Source organism: Oenanthe melanoleuca, chromosome 3 (assembly GCF_029582105.1).
Source record: "Oenanthe melanoleuca isolate GR-GAL-2019-014 chromosome 3, OMel1.0, whole genome shotgun sequence".
NCBI classification, from domain to species: domain Eukaryota; kingdom Metazoa; phylum Chordata; class Aves; order Passeriformes; family Muscicapidae; genus Oenanthe; species Oenanthe melanoleuca.
Window position 1 is genome coordinate 71,445,434 of NC_079336.1, and position 18,601 is coordinate 71,464,034.

Sequence of the window (18,601 nt, forward strand, 5' to 3'; positions counted from 1 at the left end):
ACAGTGTCTGGTCACTCTGCTGTTCACTGCAACAGCTTGGCCCAAAGAGCCAAGTGATTACCAATAGTTTCAGTTCAAATCTCCCCTGACAGTAAATGTCCATACATTTTCATTTCTGACAAATACATATGAGAATTAATTTCTGTTGATTCATCAGCATATATACAAGCATATGCAAGTATTATGATTCTATCAATTTTTATATCAAAAAGGTCATTTTAAAACTATGCTTATTTTAAAACTCTCAATGTTGTTAGATTTCTAAATGACACTTCTTGTAAATGGCATTATTTATGGGTAAACAGAACTGTAGGCATCAAAAAGAGGGCCTAGGCCTTCAGAATCTAAACTAATTATTGCTCCATCTGGCTTTGGCAGACAGTCAGCATGGCTCTCATTGCACATGGTTTGAGCTGTCCTCTCCTAGAATAATGATTAATAGAAGAATTTTGAATAGTAATTTGTTTAAACTGTAGGAATTTGTTGGTTTGTGCTGAGTGCTGCTGGCTGGTATTTGACTACGCTGTCCTTCATTTATTCCAGATAATTGATAAGAGCAAGAGAGACCCCTCTGAAGAAATTGAGATACTCTTGCGATATGGACAGCATCCAAACATCATTACTCTTAAAGATGTGAGTAGTCTTTGAGCATTTCAGCATTAAACAATTTTCACACTATAATCAGGCTTACTTTTAATCCATGTCTGGAAAATTCTTCAGCTGAAGGTCTGAGCTAAAACCAGACCCATTTTCCCATTTTCAATGAGAAAATCATGACTTAACAAATTACTAGATAGCATTTGGAAAGACTGGTCAGGTCATGCATTCTCCAGTTACTATCTAACAAACTAAATAAAACCAAAGGGGCACAGTGCTGGAGAATGAAAAAATGGGATTGGGTTTGCAGTACTATTTAAAAGAAGATCTCCCTAGCTGGTTGCTTTGGGGCGCTGCTGAACACACACAGTGGTGCTGCTGAACAGGGGGATGATCTTTCTTGAGCAGCAGCCATTCCTGTCAGCCTGGGGTATTGGCTTTGCTGGGAAGAGGAGAGCTCACAGACTCACCAGGATTTCCCCCTGATAGTGTTTTAATGCCAGGGACTATTTCCCTTCTACTCCAGCAGCCTGAGAAGTCATTAAGGTATTTTTCTTCAGCATTTCATATGAAAAATAATCACTATGCTTAAATGAGGTAATGGCCTTTAGTCAGAGGTGTTTTACTTTAGCTGCCTGATGTCTGACCTAAGTTTGTCCACACCATGTCAGATTCAGAGTTTAACAGAACAAAATCCTGCTTGTATCAGTGGCCAGTATATTATGGTTTAGACCTTAGAGAAGTATACAAGAATCTCCTAATGACATGCCCTCAGGACGGTCTCACCTAATTCCTGCGTTAAAAAGTATCTCAAAATCTGTTTCTCAAAAACAAGTTTTTATATTCCTTTCCAAAAACATAACATTGATGACTATAACACTGCCTATTATTGCAGTCCAGATAAAGGATGATGACATGAAAATGGTTGTCCTCCAATTTAAATGATAAAATGTCTTTTACCAACTGCCATTGACATTGAATGTAAATATGTCTTGCAGTTGATATCAACAATATATTCACCAGAATTGCAAATGTAAACTACATAACATCATTAGATGCAAGTGTTGGCCAACAGCTCTTTAGCTGATCGTGAGTCAAAGGGAAATATTGATATTTGAAATGGCAAATGTTACCCTGTGGAAGTGGAAAGAGAGAACACTACTGAGAAGAATGCTTGGGTGACAGCCAGCAGACATTTGAAGCTGTGTGGAGTGGTGCTGTTTTTAACAGCTGAGCCTGCTCTGTTGGCATGATAGAAAACCAGGAAAGCTACATTTCTGTGTGGACAAATCAGCAAGCTGATTTCAATGAAGATTTAAATCATTTTATAAAGTTTTCTTTTTAGTTGTTGAGCAAAAACCAAACATTTCCCTCACATTTGCTGACGTGTTCCTCTTGCAGCTTCACACACAAGCAAGGCAGCTCTGTGACTAAAGGCCCAGCCTTTACCAAGAGGTGTAATTCTTGTGCTGCTGTTCCAGGTGTACGACGATGGGAAATTCGTGTACCTGGTGATGGAGCTGATGCGGGGAGGCGAGCTGCTGGACCGCATCCTGCGCCACAAGTGTTTCTCGGAGCGGGAGGCCAGCGCCGTGCTCTGCACCATCACCAGGACTGTGGACTACCTACACTCTCAGGGCGTAAGCGCTGCTTTTGTGCCTTGGCTGCACCAGCCTTCTTAAAATTCAACTGCTTGAAATAGCAAATAGCTGTGATTTTGCTTCTCTGAAATGTAAATATGTTTCTTCCCTCCCCCCACCAAAAAAACCATACCTCTATATTAATAATTACATTTGGTTTGTGAAATAGGGTCATTGGCTTTTCATCCATTTTTCACTGAACTGAAGCATGTCAAACTAGTGTTTTCTTTCCCACACTATAGTGATTTTCAAGTTCATGTACCTTCTTGAGATATTAGTTGTTTACTTTTTATCACACTCATTATTTATTGCAGGACCTGAACTTTTAGCAACACTGGTAGGGTAGCTGAGTCAGCCGAGAGGTAGAAAATCAAAAGCTCAGCTCTCCAAATGAAGTGGCAGTTTAAGCAGCTGATGGGAAAGACTTCTGACATGCTGTTAAAATCTGACTTTTAAAGTCTAAGCTCTTTATATGCAACAGTCTGAAAACCTCTCCTTTTCTCCATTTCAGGGACAAGCAATTGTAATAGCTAGTCAAATATTTACTGCTTCTCCTGCTTCATGGTTAAAACAAAGTGCATTTTGTGCCTTGGCTTCTATGCTTTCATGGTAATTTTTCAGTCTTGCTGTAACAAACAAAGGATGTTTTCCTGCCACTGAAATTCTGCATGTCTGGTAAAACACACAGTCACATGAAATTGTGTGAATACATTTTGAAATTAGGAAAGAAATTAATCCTTCCTTTCAGGTGTGAGCCAATCATATGGACAGTCACAAGAAGACCCTTACACACTTTCCTCCCATGATGTAATTTATTCTTCACCTTTCAGCTGAGTATTCAGGGCCATCAAGCTCCAGGAGACTGTACCACCAAGATGTTTATACAACAGCCCACTTTGACCACCCTCAGGAAGTTGTCTCAGAGCAGCAGCTTCCATCTTAATACACCCTCAGAGGCTGTCAAACATTTTGTTTCTTATTTTAACAGACTTCAAGTTTTTTCCCCTTCATTTGTCCAAGGCTTTTAGGTAACTTTTTTTCCAAAACTTAAATATTTTCGTCATGAGCTGTTGACCGACCTCAACCAGCAGACCAGAAATGGCAGCCAAGCCCAAGTGCTCCCTGACCTCCTCTTCTCACTTGTTTCTCACTGTTCTTTCTTAAGGTGGTGCACCGAGATCTCAAGCCAAGTAATATCCTCTACATGGATGAGTCAGGAAACCCAGACTCTATCAGGATCTGTGACTTTGGGTTTGCCAAGCAACTCAGAGCGGAGAACGGGCTGCTCATGACTCCCTGCTACACAGCCAACTTTGTCGCTCCTGAGGTAGGATCACATTTCAGAGCCTGCAGTAGTAAGTGCGTCCTAGGAAGCAGTCCTTCCTCCCTTGCTGCCTTTACAAGAGGAGCAAGGCAGAAACCAGGCTACTGGCACTTGCACAGCCTCTATTACCATAATTTTCCTATTCCTGGTCCTGTCACGGCAGTTGTTTTTCTCCTGACAGAAGCTGGTGTCTGTCTTGGACTGGGGCACACAATGTTTTGGCTCATTACTGGGATAAATATGCTTTTTTCTCTAGCTGCTTCTGATCAGACTGCTTTCCCTCTAGTGTACTGCATCAGAACAGGACTAAGACTTAAGAGGGAAATCTTGATGTCAGATTGCCCAGAGACATTGAGGAGTCTCCTTCTCTGGAGATATCCAAAATCCATCTGGACACAATCCTGAGTGTTTTAGGGGACCCTGCTTGGGCAAGGAGGTTGAACTACATTACCCTTCCATCCTTAACCATTCCATGATTCTGTGATAAAACTGAAAACAAAAAAATCTTTGCATGAAATCCTTACTATGCTGAAATCAGTGAGAGCTTTATTGTTGACTTCACTGTGCTAAAGAAACTTCTCTCCTCTTGGGCTCTCCTAGTACCAATCCCCCATATCATGGGGGAAGTAGGAAATGCTTTCTCCTTTTTACAGACAGGAAAGTGGGGGAAGACCAAACAGCTTGTCCCAAGCACAGGGAGAGGCGGCTCTGCATCGCTGGCAGGTGCTCCTCCTGGGCTTGGGTCATATAGCAGTTTCATGGCTTGAGCTCTTTGCTGTATTTGACCCATGAGATGTTCATATCTGCTTCCTCACAATGAAGGAGCAAGAAGTTAATTTCTTGGCTAATTACTCATTGATTGGAGTGATGAAAATCAAAAACTTTGGTACTTGCAATACACTACTTCCAATGTGTGTCTTCCTTTGCTTGTTTTGGTCCTTATATGAAAAACAAAAAACCACTGTGTTTCAGTACTTCATCTCTTCTCTACTATCAAATATCAGTGTCTCTCAATTGTTATCATCTAGCAATCTTTTTTTCTCCCTAGATCTTCTCTTTCTCCCATGTAATGTTCATCTGTGACTGGGAAGAGAAAAATAGGATGATCTTTCTGTATGAGATCCTTTCATGATACCAAAAATTGCAGGAATCACAGCCTTCCAGCATCAGAAGGAGAATTTGTTATACAGAAACCATTGCTGGGGCAGTATAAATTCAAAACAGATTTCTCTTCAGCAAAAAAGCCCTTCCATTGCCAAGATAGATTGGTTTGGGGTATTTATTGCAGTTTGGTTAGGCTTCCATTTTAGAAATGGGAACGAGCTGTTTAAAATTCATCAAAGTAGATTGAAAAAGTTGTGTGGCACCACAGCCATTCAATTTCTAAACCATAAAAATAATCATGTTTGCAAGGTTTGCAGCACCCAGATTTCCTCCAAGGTACAAGATGGTTAAAATAGGTGTAGCTATTTTTCACAATGGGCTAATTTATATAGGGTCTGTAATCACAAACATTTCAGCCAGTTTCAGATCAGGCTTTTCTGATTTGAACTGAAAGCAGAAATCACACTCCCAGGCATTAATGATGAGTAAGACAGGTCCTGCTAATGCAGCAGACATTGGAGATTAATTGAAGCATTTCCAGAACTGGCAGAGAGCTTGCATAAAGCCTTAAGTGCTTTTATGTTTTACCTGTGATATAATGCTTCCCCCAGCCTAGGTTTGACTCTCACATTCCCTGAGTCCAACTGCAATGTCTTCCACATGCTCATGAAACTAATTAAGAAGGCAGAAAGTCAGCTGAGCTGGTGAAAAAGAGGGCGGTGACCAAAGAAGGAGGACATGTTTGCCCACTTGGATCTCCCTTTATTTTGGAAACAGTCAATTTGGGGTTTAGGAGATAGCAAGAGCAAAGATGAAGGCTATCTGAAAGAGGCACGCTGCCACCTAGTGCTGCATGCCAGGAGGAGAGCCAGGCTGTTGTGCTACTCATGCAGTCGGGTGCTTCTGGATAAAGCAAAAATATTTTATTCTGCAGTTTTCCTACAGAATTCGTGAACAACTACTGCTTTTTGGTTTAGAAATTATGAGGGGTTTTTTATTTGCTTTTGTACCTATTCACATCCCTGCTTGTTATAACTGAGAAAAACCTCTCTTTGTAACACTGTTAACTCAGTAAGTCAAAGCCTTCAGAAATAAAAGTGGGTTAGACAAACATCTGAGCCATTCTCAGAACTGGATGAACCCAAGGTATCATTATCTCCAGGACATCCATTATCCCCACAATGTCCTGCTATGGTGTGGCTCTAAGAATGAATTTCTGCCTCTGTTTCAGATCCCACTAAGTTCTGGAAGTGACTAATCATTTTACGGTTGTGTAACCACTTGCTTATTAACCCACTCCACTAAGTATCATCACTGCCCCATTCTTCTGTCACTTACCTTGGGCTTGATTGTCCTTGGTTATTGGAGGAAAACTGAGATGGAATAAAACTATTATTGTTCAAAACATGAGAACAACCACAACAAAAGATAAATGTTGGGTATTTAGTCCCACAGGTGAAGGAAGAAGCAACTGAGTTTGTCAAATAGAAGTTTTTCCCATAAAAACTTACATTAAAGAGGGGAAATGAATGCAGGAACTAAAGAAATAGAAAGAAATAAATCAGCCAGAAAGCCTAGATCTTATGTGCAGAAGACAGAGGCATGATTTTACCAGGTTTGTCAACAGAAGGAACTGCAGCTTTTTCTCTGTTTTTGTTGCCGTGGGAGCTTTTTTGGCTTGTTGGTTTTTTTCCAGGTAGCAAATGTTTGCTCAGCAGCATACCTGACAGATGGTTGCTTTGCCACTCATCATTTATAAAATGTGTCGAGGCAACATTTTCTCAAACTTTTTTTCCTTAGCAGAATTTGGTCTTTTCTGTGATAGACATCAGGTACTTAAATCACTCCTGGGTAATAAGGCTGCAGGTCAGAGAAAGACTTGCTGAATTTGTACATTCTTTTTTCATGTGCTTTGCAAAAAGATCTATCTACTGGTCCATCTAAAGAGGACAAAACTCCTTGTGTGTCAGAACTGAATAAACAGAGGGTAGTTTGCTTTTATGGGAAGATATGGAAGTGGTCCCTGAGCTTAGTTGGTGGCTTCACTTTTCACTTGGACCTGCACTGACTCAATAGGCATTTCTTTCAGTGTGCACTAGCACAAATAAAATCTGGACTTTATTCTTACTGCTACAGCTTACCATCCTGTATCAGTGCTGACCCTACTGGTCAGATCTCTGCTGACTACCATGTGTCTTGTTTGCCCATGGGAAAAGGGTGTCAGCTTCTAGCCTGCTGTTGACTCCAGTCTAAATGTGCCCACTTTTCTTAGAAGCAAGAGAAGCCTTTTAGTTTTCTTTGCAGTTGTCACACCTCTTCATTAGTCTGACATTAGATATGCTTCATCCATTGCATCAAATCCAAACCAATCTCAGTTGGAATACTTACCACTGTCATTTAGCCCTATGATGCATCCACAGTATTCTTGGTAACTTTTTTGTTAGGAGGCTATGTTTCAAAGCATTAATGAGCCTTTTTCTAATTAAACATTTACAACCAATGAAATATTGTTCTGCTTTGCTGCATGTTGGATGGTCAGAGGAGCTCCCAACTCCCCAGCTCCAACAAACTGCACTTATCTCTCTCACTGTGAAGGGGAAAGGTGTGCTGAGTTTAACCAGGTCATTTCAGCCTGGGATTTGCCTTGCTCCAGAGCACTACTGGACATTTTGATCCCAAGGCAGCCACCTGTTCAAGGCAGATATGCAGCTAAGCCCTGGGAATGTCAGCAGACACAATCACTAATTAGTGCTTTTCATATATTGGAAGCTAAAAATTCAGGAATGCAGATTAACAATTTTCATCTCTCCTTCCCACAGGTCCTCAAACGCCAGGGTTATGATGCAGCCTGTGACATTTGGAGCTTGGGGATCCTGCTGTACACCATGTTGGCAGGGTGAGTGATGAGGTTCTCCTAGAATCAGTCTCCAGTGGGCTCAGTGCTGCAGAACTAACTAAGCCTCAAAGAAGTCACAGATAGGGATTCTGGTCTCCTTGAGAAGTGTGTTTAGTTGTATAAAGCAAGAAAATAGATGTCAAGACTTAGAATTAGAGTAAGTTTTTTCTAGAATGCATAAATATCTTTGACACTTGACAAACTGTTTAGGTTTTTAACAGAAAGTGCCTGTATGCACTGAGATCTAGACTCCTAAAGTGTTCACTCACCACTTAAGCAGTGGGAAAGTTTTCCATTAGGAGAGGTACATAAGAGTATAAAGAGCTTCATCATGTTCACCTTATCCGTGAAAGAATATTAATTCATTGTATTGATACATGTATTTCCTTCAGCTTCATTATTCTTCATTTGCTATATTGTTAAAGTGTCTGAGAACCTCTAAAAGCTAAATAAAAACCCCATCTAAACATAGTTTTCAGATCCTATTTGAAAAATATGATCCAGGAAGTAAACTAAGAGATCAGCTAGAATAGCAACAGACAGCAGAAACTTTTCCTACCAGTGTAGGCTAAAGTGAAATATTAAAACAAGAAATCTAGAGAAAGACACAGATTGAAACAAGCAGTGAAGGATAGGAATAAGATGTGCTGGGATGATTGGGAAACAAAGTGTGCAAACCCAATCTAGAGTCATCAGGCCCCTGCATTTCATTTCTCAGACTATGGAATGTGCACATTTGTCACACCTAAGCACAGCTTGCAGCTTTTCAGTGACCTCTCTAAACTGTTTAAGCTGATAATTCAGCCCTGACAAGAAGCCTGGATTCATTCCTATGTTTTATACAGAAAACAAAGACTTGGACTCTGACTTTCTGTTATTTGCATCTCTTGCCTTGTGGATTTAGAAAAGGTGGCAAGGGTCTCTATCTCATCTATTTTATTCTTGACCACAGATGTGTTCAAGGGCAGCTGAAATATATCAAAACTTTCTGGGGAAGTTTCCCAGTCTGCTGGATCTCCAGGAGCCTGTTTCTATTTGGCTGATGCCCTAGACTGCTACACAGCTGGAATCAGTAAAATAAAATTAACACATTACCCACAGTTACATTTGTTCAGTTTATGACATTCAGAATGCTTCTTTATTGAATATGAGAAAAAAATCCAAATATAATTGAATCAAAAATACAAATAGCACAACTTAGTGGATATTCAATTTACTATTGCTGGCAGGTGCCAGTAACTTGTATCACTTTTTCTGCCCTTCCCAGAGAAATAGTAGTAATAATAGAGCACAGGCCAGGGATCATGCTAATGGAGCTAGTGATAGACCTCAGGGTGTTTGCCAGTCCTCAACTCTTACTGCATCCCTCCTGATAGCTGTAGATTGGAATAACATTACCTATCTCTTTGGGCTGAACTGCTATGAAGTCTGAAGTGTTTTGGAAAATGAGAAAATACAGCATGAGGAATTCAATTTGCTATGAGAAACCAGCTGGGATAGGAAGCTGTGGCCAAACCAACTGTTTAACAATCTAAAAACCACCCTGGCAAGTTTGAAGAGAAGACAGATTGAAGGAAAAATATTAAAATCAAAAATACTTACTTCTAAACCTACACAGCTGTTCACGACTGCAGATTAAAAACAGGCCTGGTAGATGGTATTGATCTGCAAAAAACTTGAATATCTCTTGTCACTTTCTGAAGACAAAAAGTGTACTCTCTGCATGTGACACTGATTTTGTCACAAGCTGGGTGCATGTTAAAAATAATTTCTGACTGCCTGGACAAGGAAGTAACTTATTGCAGGTAATTTTTATTGCCCAACTGACTTGCACATTATGATTAACAAAGCATTGTAAAATAGATTACAAAGGGTTCTTTTTACTTTTCCTTTTTTTTCTGTTTCAGATTGTATTTCTTCTCCTTTATAATTTTTGTCCTTTCTTGCCATTACCAAGGTACTGGTACTGGCAATAAAGGTGTTGGCAATAAACAGAGTTAAAATAAGAGGTAAAAACCTGACTATTTTCACAAAGAATATTTCTTTCCTAAAAATTAAAAGAAAATAAAAATTTTAAAATTTTAAAAGCAGATAAGGAATCTGTCTTTTCCTCTTCTGATCAATATGAGGAATCACCAGCCTGTATAGTTTGAGTAAAAATGAAGCAGCTGCGGTACATTCTGGAACCAAATTCCTGTTGTAATCAGTGGCAGTTAATACTAGAACCTAGAAATCATGTACTTGCAAATTACATTGTTTTCTCTTGTTTTCTCTCTTTTTTTTTTTTTTAATAGATTCACTCCTTTTGCAAATGGACCAGATGACACCCCAGAGGAGATTCTGGCCAGGATTGGCAGTGGCAAATATGCTCTCACAGGAGGAAACTGGGATTCAGTATCTGATACTGCAAAGGTCAGTGAATCCTTTCTCAGATTCTCTCTCAAGATTTAAATCTGACAGAACTCTCTTTTTAGGTGCAACTGCACTTCTAAAAGAAGTGTAGGTTTGTCAATGCCACAGATGTATCATCTATGCATGAATCACCTTTTTGTTTCTCAGTTAACCAGGAGCAGGCAGTTTTAATTCCTGTACAGTTCACAGTTTAGGCTTCCTATCTATCAGAAAGCAAGGCAAATCCTGGGAGAAAAAATTCATCTGGTGCTGAGATCTTTAGGCATGAAGCTGTGCACTAGTCTGTGAGACAAGTAAATGGGCAGGAAAGTTGCTAGCTTCCAGTTGTGCAGCACTAATCAGAAGCTTTGGCAGGCTTTAAAGATTCTTGCAAGAGATTTCAATTTTGGCAACTGTGAGTATCCAGTGGAAGAACATTTGATACTTTCCACCCCAAAACTGCTAGCAATCTCAGTAACACATTAGTCTTGCTACCAGCAAGACTATGAGCCTCACAGTGGGTTTTTTTATCAGCTGCCCAGTTTTGAAATTAAAATGTTTAGATGAACTTTAGTTTCCTGAGTGTTGAGTTTCTAAGTTTCTCTTTTAAGCATGCCTTGAGGTCAGTGGGGAGATGCCTCCAGATAGCATCCTCTCCCTGGGTGCTTATCACTTCTACAAGGCCACCAGTAATTAACAGCCATTCAATAAGATGAATACTCTCCACATTATGTTTTTACTGGATTATTAGCTGAGAGTTGAACATTACACTTGAAAATTGTGAGGATAAGACCAGGTACTTAAGGAACATAAGGCCTGTCTAAAATGTATCACTCTCTCTGTTGGACATGATAATGACAGGAAGATAGTAGTAAAACCTGCACTGCTATTAATTACTTTCTGCCTTGTACTATTTTCTCCCTTTTCAACCCAGGACATTGTGTCTAAGATGCTTCATGTAGACCCTCATCAGCGTCTCACAGCAGTCCAGGTCCTGAGACATCCATGGATAGTGAACAGGGAGTACCTGTCTCAAAACCAACTCAGCAGACAGGATGTTCACCTGGTTAAGGTACCTCCTACACCCTTCCCTCATCCTTGCTTGCAGAATGAGCTGTCATTGTGTAAATAGTCTGAAAAGTGATAGAGGAGTTGGGAAGATTATTTGCCACAGAGGCTAAATTTCATATGGCACTGCATTAACTGTATTTTTGACTGTCATCTGCTCAGTATTTTTAACTTTAGGCTGCATTGTAATAACCTGGTGGCACATACCACTCTTCACCATTTTGAATCTGAGACATTCTAGCTGTCTGCCAGCCTAAATGGTATCATTTCATGGAAACTCAGCATGTGTGACAATTTTTTGGGATACTCAGTAGGGGAAGGGAAAAGCATCAAAGGACTGAATTTCAGCTCAAAGTTTTTTCTTTCTCTGTTTTACAGGGTGCAATGGCAGCCACTTATTTTGCTTTAAACAGAGCACCTCAGGCACCAAGGCTGGAGCCTGTATTGTCCTCCAATCTGGCTCAGCGGCGAGGCATGAAAAGACTTACCTCTACCAGATTGTAGCAGTACCCCCAAAAGGCCTCCTTGAAAACCCACTGTTTATTATTTGAGAAATTAATCTTTTCTTGGCTAGCTGAACTTTTTTGGACAGCCTGCACACGAAATTGCCAGAACTAGCAGAAGCCCACATAAGGCAAAGTTCTCATTTGCTACATCTTTTCTTTTACATTCCAGCCAGGGTCCTTGAGTTTAACAACTTCACAAAGATGTGCCAGTTTTGCCAGTAGCTCTCTTTCTTTACTGAGATAAAGCCAAATGAAATAGGCTAGCTCCATCCTTTCCACCCTAGGAAAGCTATTTTTGAGTCCGTAAGATGTTCCATGGGAACAGTTTTTATTTTGTTTCTCAAGAAAAGCACTTTTTGCTATGAAGAACGAGTCGGGTTAGAATGCTGTCCCAGCAGGTGTCATGATGAAGTGACTTGGCTGATCACCAGTAGACATCTACTGATCTCCACTCACCCCAGGAAGAGTGAAGGCTGCAGAGACACATGAGTAACACCTTTCTCAGAACAAGTGCTATACAACATGAGGTAGAGAGAGCTGGTGGTGGTGGAAATACCTTCTGTTTCTGAGGAATCTTTTGCACTTTGCCCCTGCCTTCTCTGGAATGAAGCTAGCACCTCTCAAGGAGAGTGTGCCACCAGTTCTGACTTGCTCAAAAGTCTCAGAGAGCAAAAAACCTCTGAGAAACTCCATCTTCTGAGGAAAAGAATGGATTGGTCTTGTGAGACTGTGGGAAGGCATTTGTGTAAAGCAGTGTGAGTAGGAGCCTGTGGATCAGGCAAGATAAAGGTCTGGTCTTGGCCAGCAAGCAGGTCTGGGAGGATGAGGTAAGGGGGCTGGGGAAAAGAACAAAGGCAGGGAGGGTGCGAGTGGTTTTGAGGACAGTAGGCAAAATAATGTGAAGGCAGCTAGAGTACAAGTGGCTGGGGCAGACTGTGGCTCCCTGTCAAAGAAGGGACAGTCCCCCTTGCAGTGGCTGGTGCAGAAGACAGAGGGTGGCTGGGCTGCCCAGGGGCCAGGTGGGTGGAGGCAGCCATCCTCCCACACATCACCCAGCCTGCTCACCAGGAGCTGTTCTGGCAGCCAAGAGTGCCAGGCTGGAGCAAGAGAGGCCATGTCCACTCATCACTCCCTGCCCTCCCCTGGCTGGTCACACAAACCTGCCTCCATCACCCAGCCTTTCATCCCTGCCTGGGTGTTCTGCTCTAGCAGAGCTAAACTCCCCATGCCACATGTGTGCAGCGAGTACCCACTTCTGAAGAGTTCAGCCAACTCTGTTACAAGCTTTAATAATAATAAATTATGAGGAGAAATGGGAGGATGCTCTGCTTTTATATTTATATGAATATGTACATGTGTATTTATATACATATAAAACAAAAATTCTGTGCCCTAATACCTGGATTTTCCAGGTCCAGGGAAAGAAAACTTTTGTTGAAATGGTCTCTGCAAAATGGACTTTTTTTTCTCATTTCCTGGTTTCATAGAAAGCAAGCAAGGTTTGTGGTGCCAGATGTGAACTATTTTTTTATTATTTTTCTTACCCATCTTGGCTTATTGGTGGTCACAAGCTGACCGGGATTCTTCTTTGTACTGCTTTTGTTAATTTTTATTTTCTGAGTGGATTTTGTCACCTCAGATGCTTCGTGGGAAAAGCTACTGTGCTATGTTAGCTTTTTTCTGTTGTGACAGGGGAGGAAAAAAAAAAAGAAAAATGTGAACATGGAGCTTCATATGCTAGACATGGTAATTTTTGCTTGTGCATCTTGGTGCTGAACTGGAATTACCAGATCACTGCCTCAGAGTGTCCAAGGGGGTTCGTTTGCTATAGTAATATTCTTCCTAAAACTATCTCTCCTTCAATGTTGAATGAAGTTTGTTTGCCTTAGTCTATTTTTAAATTTAAATTTATTCTTAATAATTTAAACTGATATTTAATGTTCAAGTTTATGTGCTGTGCACAGAGGATCACTGCAAAGCAGCTCTCCTTGAAGCCCTTCTCTTTTCTAAAATAAACAATGCTGTGAAAATTCACACAGAGGCTGAACTGGCTGGGACTGATGAGTGCAAATGCAAAGGTGGGTGTCTGTGCTTGTGCACAGCAGCCCACATTCTCTCCTCTGGCTAAGCTGTGCTCAGTGTCAGCTTTTTGCTGCCTTTAGAATTTTCTGCTTGTAAGAAGTTAAGTCTCACATGTTTCTGCTAACAGCACACTGTGAGGATTCCACTGGCAGGAATATCCTGGCTGGTGCAGGACAGCTCTGGCCAGGTCTTGTTTCCCTTGAAATTACTTCTGTCCTGGAAGAAGGCAAAGTGGGCATAAGGATGCAAAGGGCAACCTGGAGGGAGGGCTGGATTTTCTGGGGTCCCAGCTGATATGTGCTGTTTAACAAAATGTATTTTTAATGGTCAGAGGCATTGCATTGTATTGTATATGGGCAGAAAGACTATTGAAAATGCTATGCACAGTTTTTGTCTCTCTCTGAGATTTCCTGGTCATCTTGCATTGCTTTAATTTGCTTTCTCTCACAACCATTGGAAAAAGTCTAATTCCCTCTAGATATACTCAGTCTTAATTCTTTGAGCATTTTTTTCAACTGAATATTATTGTAGGCCAAGCTTACAGGATGTTGCTCTTCCCAAAGTTCAAAGGTTTTAATTTTTTCCTTACTTACCTCTTTCTAACCCACCAACAATTAACATAGAGACACATAAAGACTCATACATCTTAATTCTCACTAATTGCTTTATAAGCCTAGTAATAAGTATAAGCTCATACATAAGCTCATACATATAGTGGGCTTTGTTTATTGAGGTTTTGTTGCCATTGCATCCAGATGTGTGCACATATGTGTCTGTGTGTAAACACATGCATAAAAAAGTTGCTGTCCCAGCTTGTCCAAATAAGGGTAGAAGTGTAGTCAGAGGTTGAGGTGGTGATACTCAGAGTTTTGTCTGCAGTGTTCTTTGAAATCTCTCATTGATAATGGTAATGATTATTCTGGGTGTAGAAAAAAAGGCTGTGCCCAGCCATGGAAGAAACTGCCCCATCCAGCCTCCCCTCTGTCCCAGATGTGCACTTCCAAGGGAGATCAGTCTCCCCTCTGTAGTCCTGCCATGGGAGGTGTTCTTCTGAGGTTTTTCTGTCCTGTTCCAGTCAGGTGAACCCAATTAAACTATTTCCACTGTCAGTCTTGCTGATCTAGCTTGCTTGGACTGAAATACAAGAGTCTCCATCAGCAAATCCAAGGGAGGCAGCAAGGGAGGAATATGCCACTGGCAGTCATTATTTCAGACTGATAGCACCCACGGCTCCCCCTGGTCCAGCTGGATCCAGGAGAGGCTCCAAGGCTGTGGCCTAAATACTGCTATGGCTGCTTTTGTACCAGCATCTCCTTTCTAGACTCCTGGCCATGGTATAGCTCAGCAATAAGCACTTTTTTTTTCTTTCCTAGGAGAAAACTGAAAAAGGCTTAGCCTCTTTCTTTCTCTCTCTCTCTCTCTCTCTTTATATAACCTTAAGAGAGTTTTACTAAACGTTATGTTTAACTCCTGAAAGTCTAATAATCTCTTTGAATTACAACATACCATCTTGCAAGCTTTTATTCCATAAAGTGACCTAGTGCCTTAGGCTATTACAAATATTATAGTTACATTTTTAATCATCAAGCTGCACAATGCAATGACTGTCCAAGGCATACTACAAGTGTACCTGTCACATAGTCATCACATCTGGAGGCCCACTTCAAAATCAGTCACAGAATGGTTAGAGTTGGGAGGGACCTCTGGAGCCCATCTAGTCCAACCCCCCTGATAAAAGAGGTTCACTTAGAGCAGGTTGTCCAGGACCATATCCATGCAGGTTTTGTTGTTCACTCCAGGAGAGAAGTGTCTGCCCAGCAAAGAGAAGGCATATCCCCACATTTTGCAGAGCTGTACCTCACCTCTGCAGCTCCAGGATTCTGAAGAAGCCAAATGGCCCTGATGAAGAATATCATGGGAAGCATTATCCCAGTTCCTACACAGCACCACAGCTTGTTTATATAGCAGAGGTATGGGAGATGCTGCTCAAAGGGAGAACTCACCCCTGCCCCAGCCCCTCATGAATTTTCACTTATTTAAAATCAGTTTAACTTTTTCTAAGCAAGTTTCAACAGCAGATAGCATTTATAAAGCCTGTTTCAGCAAATGACAAGTGACCTTCACAGACACGTTGTTATAAATCCCTACATTTGAAAAAGAATTCTAGCTGATAATAGATTCTGCTTTGTTTCCTCAGAAAAAAAATCTTCTTCAGCTCTCTGAGAGCACAGGGTGCTGGGAATAGCCCAAGGACAGAGCCAACCGTGCTGTCAACACTGGAGTGGCTACCTCTGCCCCTCTGTTATGCTGAGCAGAGCCCAGGTGTGGCTCAGAGTCAGGGCTATAAATAATATTTGTACAGCAGCAGGTTCCCAGTGCCAAGCCCTGTGCACAGAGAGAGAGGACAAGTCCAGGCTTCTGAAAATTTGCCACAAGTTCATACAAACTCCCTGTAACCAGAAGGTGTAGGGCCACAGATGGCATGTCATGGGGAAATAATGTCGACTGTATGTATTTTTGCCACCATTACCTTAATAAAAGTGATAGAAAGCCCCCAGGGTTTTGTTTTTAAATCCCCATTTTTGCAAAGGAAATTCTCGATTTTGGGGCAGGCTATAGCTTTCTCAATCCTTAGGAGTAAGGCTGTCAAACACAGAAGATACAGCAGATTACTATAGCAGAAAATATATTGTAGTTTTCACTGGAAAATTATTTTCAGGCAGGTGTTTTGAAGCCCTCTCTTAGGATATGTGTATCAGAAATGCCAAAGCAAATATTTAGAAAAAAGGTTCCCTTGTTGAACATCCAGAGGTGATACCTTTAAGCAAGAGCCACGTGAGCTCCACATTCACATATCCGAATTCTGAAAGGCAGGCAAGCAGCACAATCCTTCAGATAGTCCTTATATTAAAAAAAAAAAAAAAAAAAAAAAAAAAGTCTAAAATCATGTTAATAAGATGCTTTAGTGTCATACATTAAAAAAGAAAAAAAGTAAAATGTGCAAGCCCATTTTTCTTTTCCTCTTTTGAAGTATACATAATTTTCCTTTAGAAGTGTATATTCTTACCTTCTAGCTGACCCTGATCATGAAATGTTGTGTTGCCTCAAAATACTGAAGTTAAGATTCTTCTGGTACCTAAGGTCCAGAACTCTGAACACAGTCCCACACACCTCTCTCCTTGTCTGTCCACAGCAGACACACACAATTGCACACCCTCTCCTTTTCTGAAAATCAGCAAAAACATGATAATTTAAACTCAGAAGATAAAATGAAGTTAAAAGTAAGGTTCTCAGTGTGTAGAGGACTAAAACTCTTAGTATTCAGGTGAAGGATGGATTGAAGCCTGTGCAGAACAAAAATGTTACAGAGTAAGTAAAGTTACAGTAATTCTTACAGCCAAATTTTATCTAGACTCTCTTCATAGATTTTTGTAAACCTCGACCTTGCATTTCCAGGTGCAATTGGTGACAACACATGTATATCAGCCAGCATCTGATCATGCATTTCATCACAAGGCTTGCACATGAAAATACTTTGCAGCCTGAAGTTTAGAATCTAAAATTAAGATTTTGGCCCTTTTTGTCATCCCATATTGTGTAAACCATGATATTCAGTGTTGAACCATTCATCCACTACTTCTTGCTTTGGTATACATAGTTACAGAGTCAACTTGTGCTCTATTATGTCTCCTAAATTGATGTTATGGACATATTGTTTAGCTTGAAAGAAAAATGAGGAAAATGCATGCCTCCTTTGATGAAGGCAAATTTTGAAAGGAGAGGCTGGAAAATATGCATTTGAAGTGCAGAAAATGAAAACCAGTTGCTAAAAGATTGTTTCTGATTTGCTACTGGGAGCCAAATCATGCTGCCTTCACTCCTATGTTAATTCCTTAATCCATAAGCACCTTCAGTGACTCTAGTGGGAGGCTCAGTCAGGTCCTCTTTACTGTTGCAGTAGTGGAGTCTGGCCATTAGGTGATGATCTGTGCAAGGGATTTACTTGGGTAGTATTAAATTGACAAAATATGAACCATGATCTAGCACTTTGTTTACAGGCTCCATATTCATGTTTACAAAACGATGATTTCTGAGGTTCATGTTTTTATGTTTCCTGTATGAAAAGGGCAGCCAGTGTACAGATATTTGTTATGTTTACCAGCGTTTCTGAATAGATTTTTTTTATAGTACATGGTTTTATGAAGTGTAATATTTTTATAGCAGAATGATGATCTTTGGACTTTCTATATTGTTACCTACAATTGTTTGCAAACAAGCTCCTTGCTCCCTTTTTTCTGTGCACTGTATCCCATGTTGCTGCTGCTAATGTTGCTGGCCTCAGCTGCTGCTGCCCCACCATGATGTGGGCTGATGGTATTGTGAAACTGTGCAAACTAACTTCAAAGAGCTGTGATTGTGCTGAAGGGCTGGCTGCATGCTGGGTTCCTCCTGGCAGGAGGGATGGGGAGCTGTACCCTACCAAGGCAAGGGTTTACTGTGGATGGCCCCCAAGGAGAAGCCTCAGTGCTCACCTTTGTCTGTATTTTGCCATTTTGGTTTGGCATGCCCATCCTTTCCTTTCTTTATAAAGAAATAAAAAGAAAATAAATTTAAAAAAAGATCTTGCTTGTTTTTGCATAATTCCTTTCCAGTCCCCAAGCACTGGCCAGATTTGAATGCCAAGTGTTGGTCACAGTAAAAGCACACAATTACCTGTTCAAATTATACCTGGAACTGTTATTTCTGTGCAGCCTGAATACTCAAATACTCTTTGGGGAAGTAACAAGTAAGCCTTTAATGTTCATCATTCACACAGTTCACCCACTAGACAAATTCAGGGTTTCAGTGCCAGACAAATGGGTGTTTTCACACAACCTGTCTCAGCATGAATTTCCCTTGCCCCCTTGAGATCGTCCAAGGTGCCATTCCTCTGGAAACTGCTGGTCTCTGGCAAGCAGCCTGGATAGCCTTTTCTGTTTGCTGGACTTACCAG

General features: G+C 40.8%; 1 protein-coding gene across 1 annotated transcript in view; it reads left to right on the forward strand.

Annotated features, from left to right (window-relative positions):
* RPS6KA2 (ribosomal protein S6 kinase A2) overlaps positions 1-18,229 on the forward strand; it is a 146,156-nt gene extending 127,927 nt beyond the window's left edge. Inside the window, exons 15-21 of the mRNA XM_056487929.1 lie at positions 544-633; positions 2,079-2,237; positions 3,403-3,564; positions 7,485-7,561; positions 9,856-9,973; positions 10,887-11,024; positions 11,399-18,229. Of these exons, the coding sequence (XP_056343904.1) occupies positions 544-633; positions 2,079-2,237; positions 3,403-3,564; positions 7,485-7,561; positions 9,856-9,973; positions 10,887-11,024; positions 11,399-11,524 (870 nt within the window). The 3' untranslated portion in view covers positions 11,525-18,229. The remainder of the gene's footprint in view (positions 1-543; positions 634-2,078; positions 2,238-3,402; positions 3,565-7,484; positions 7,562-9,855; positions 9,974-10,886; positions 11,025-11,398) is intronic.
* The last annotated feature ends 372 nt before the right edge of the window (positions 18,230-18,601 follow it).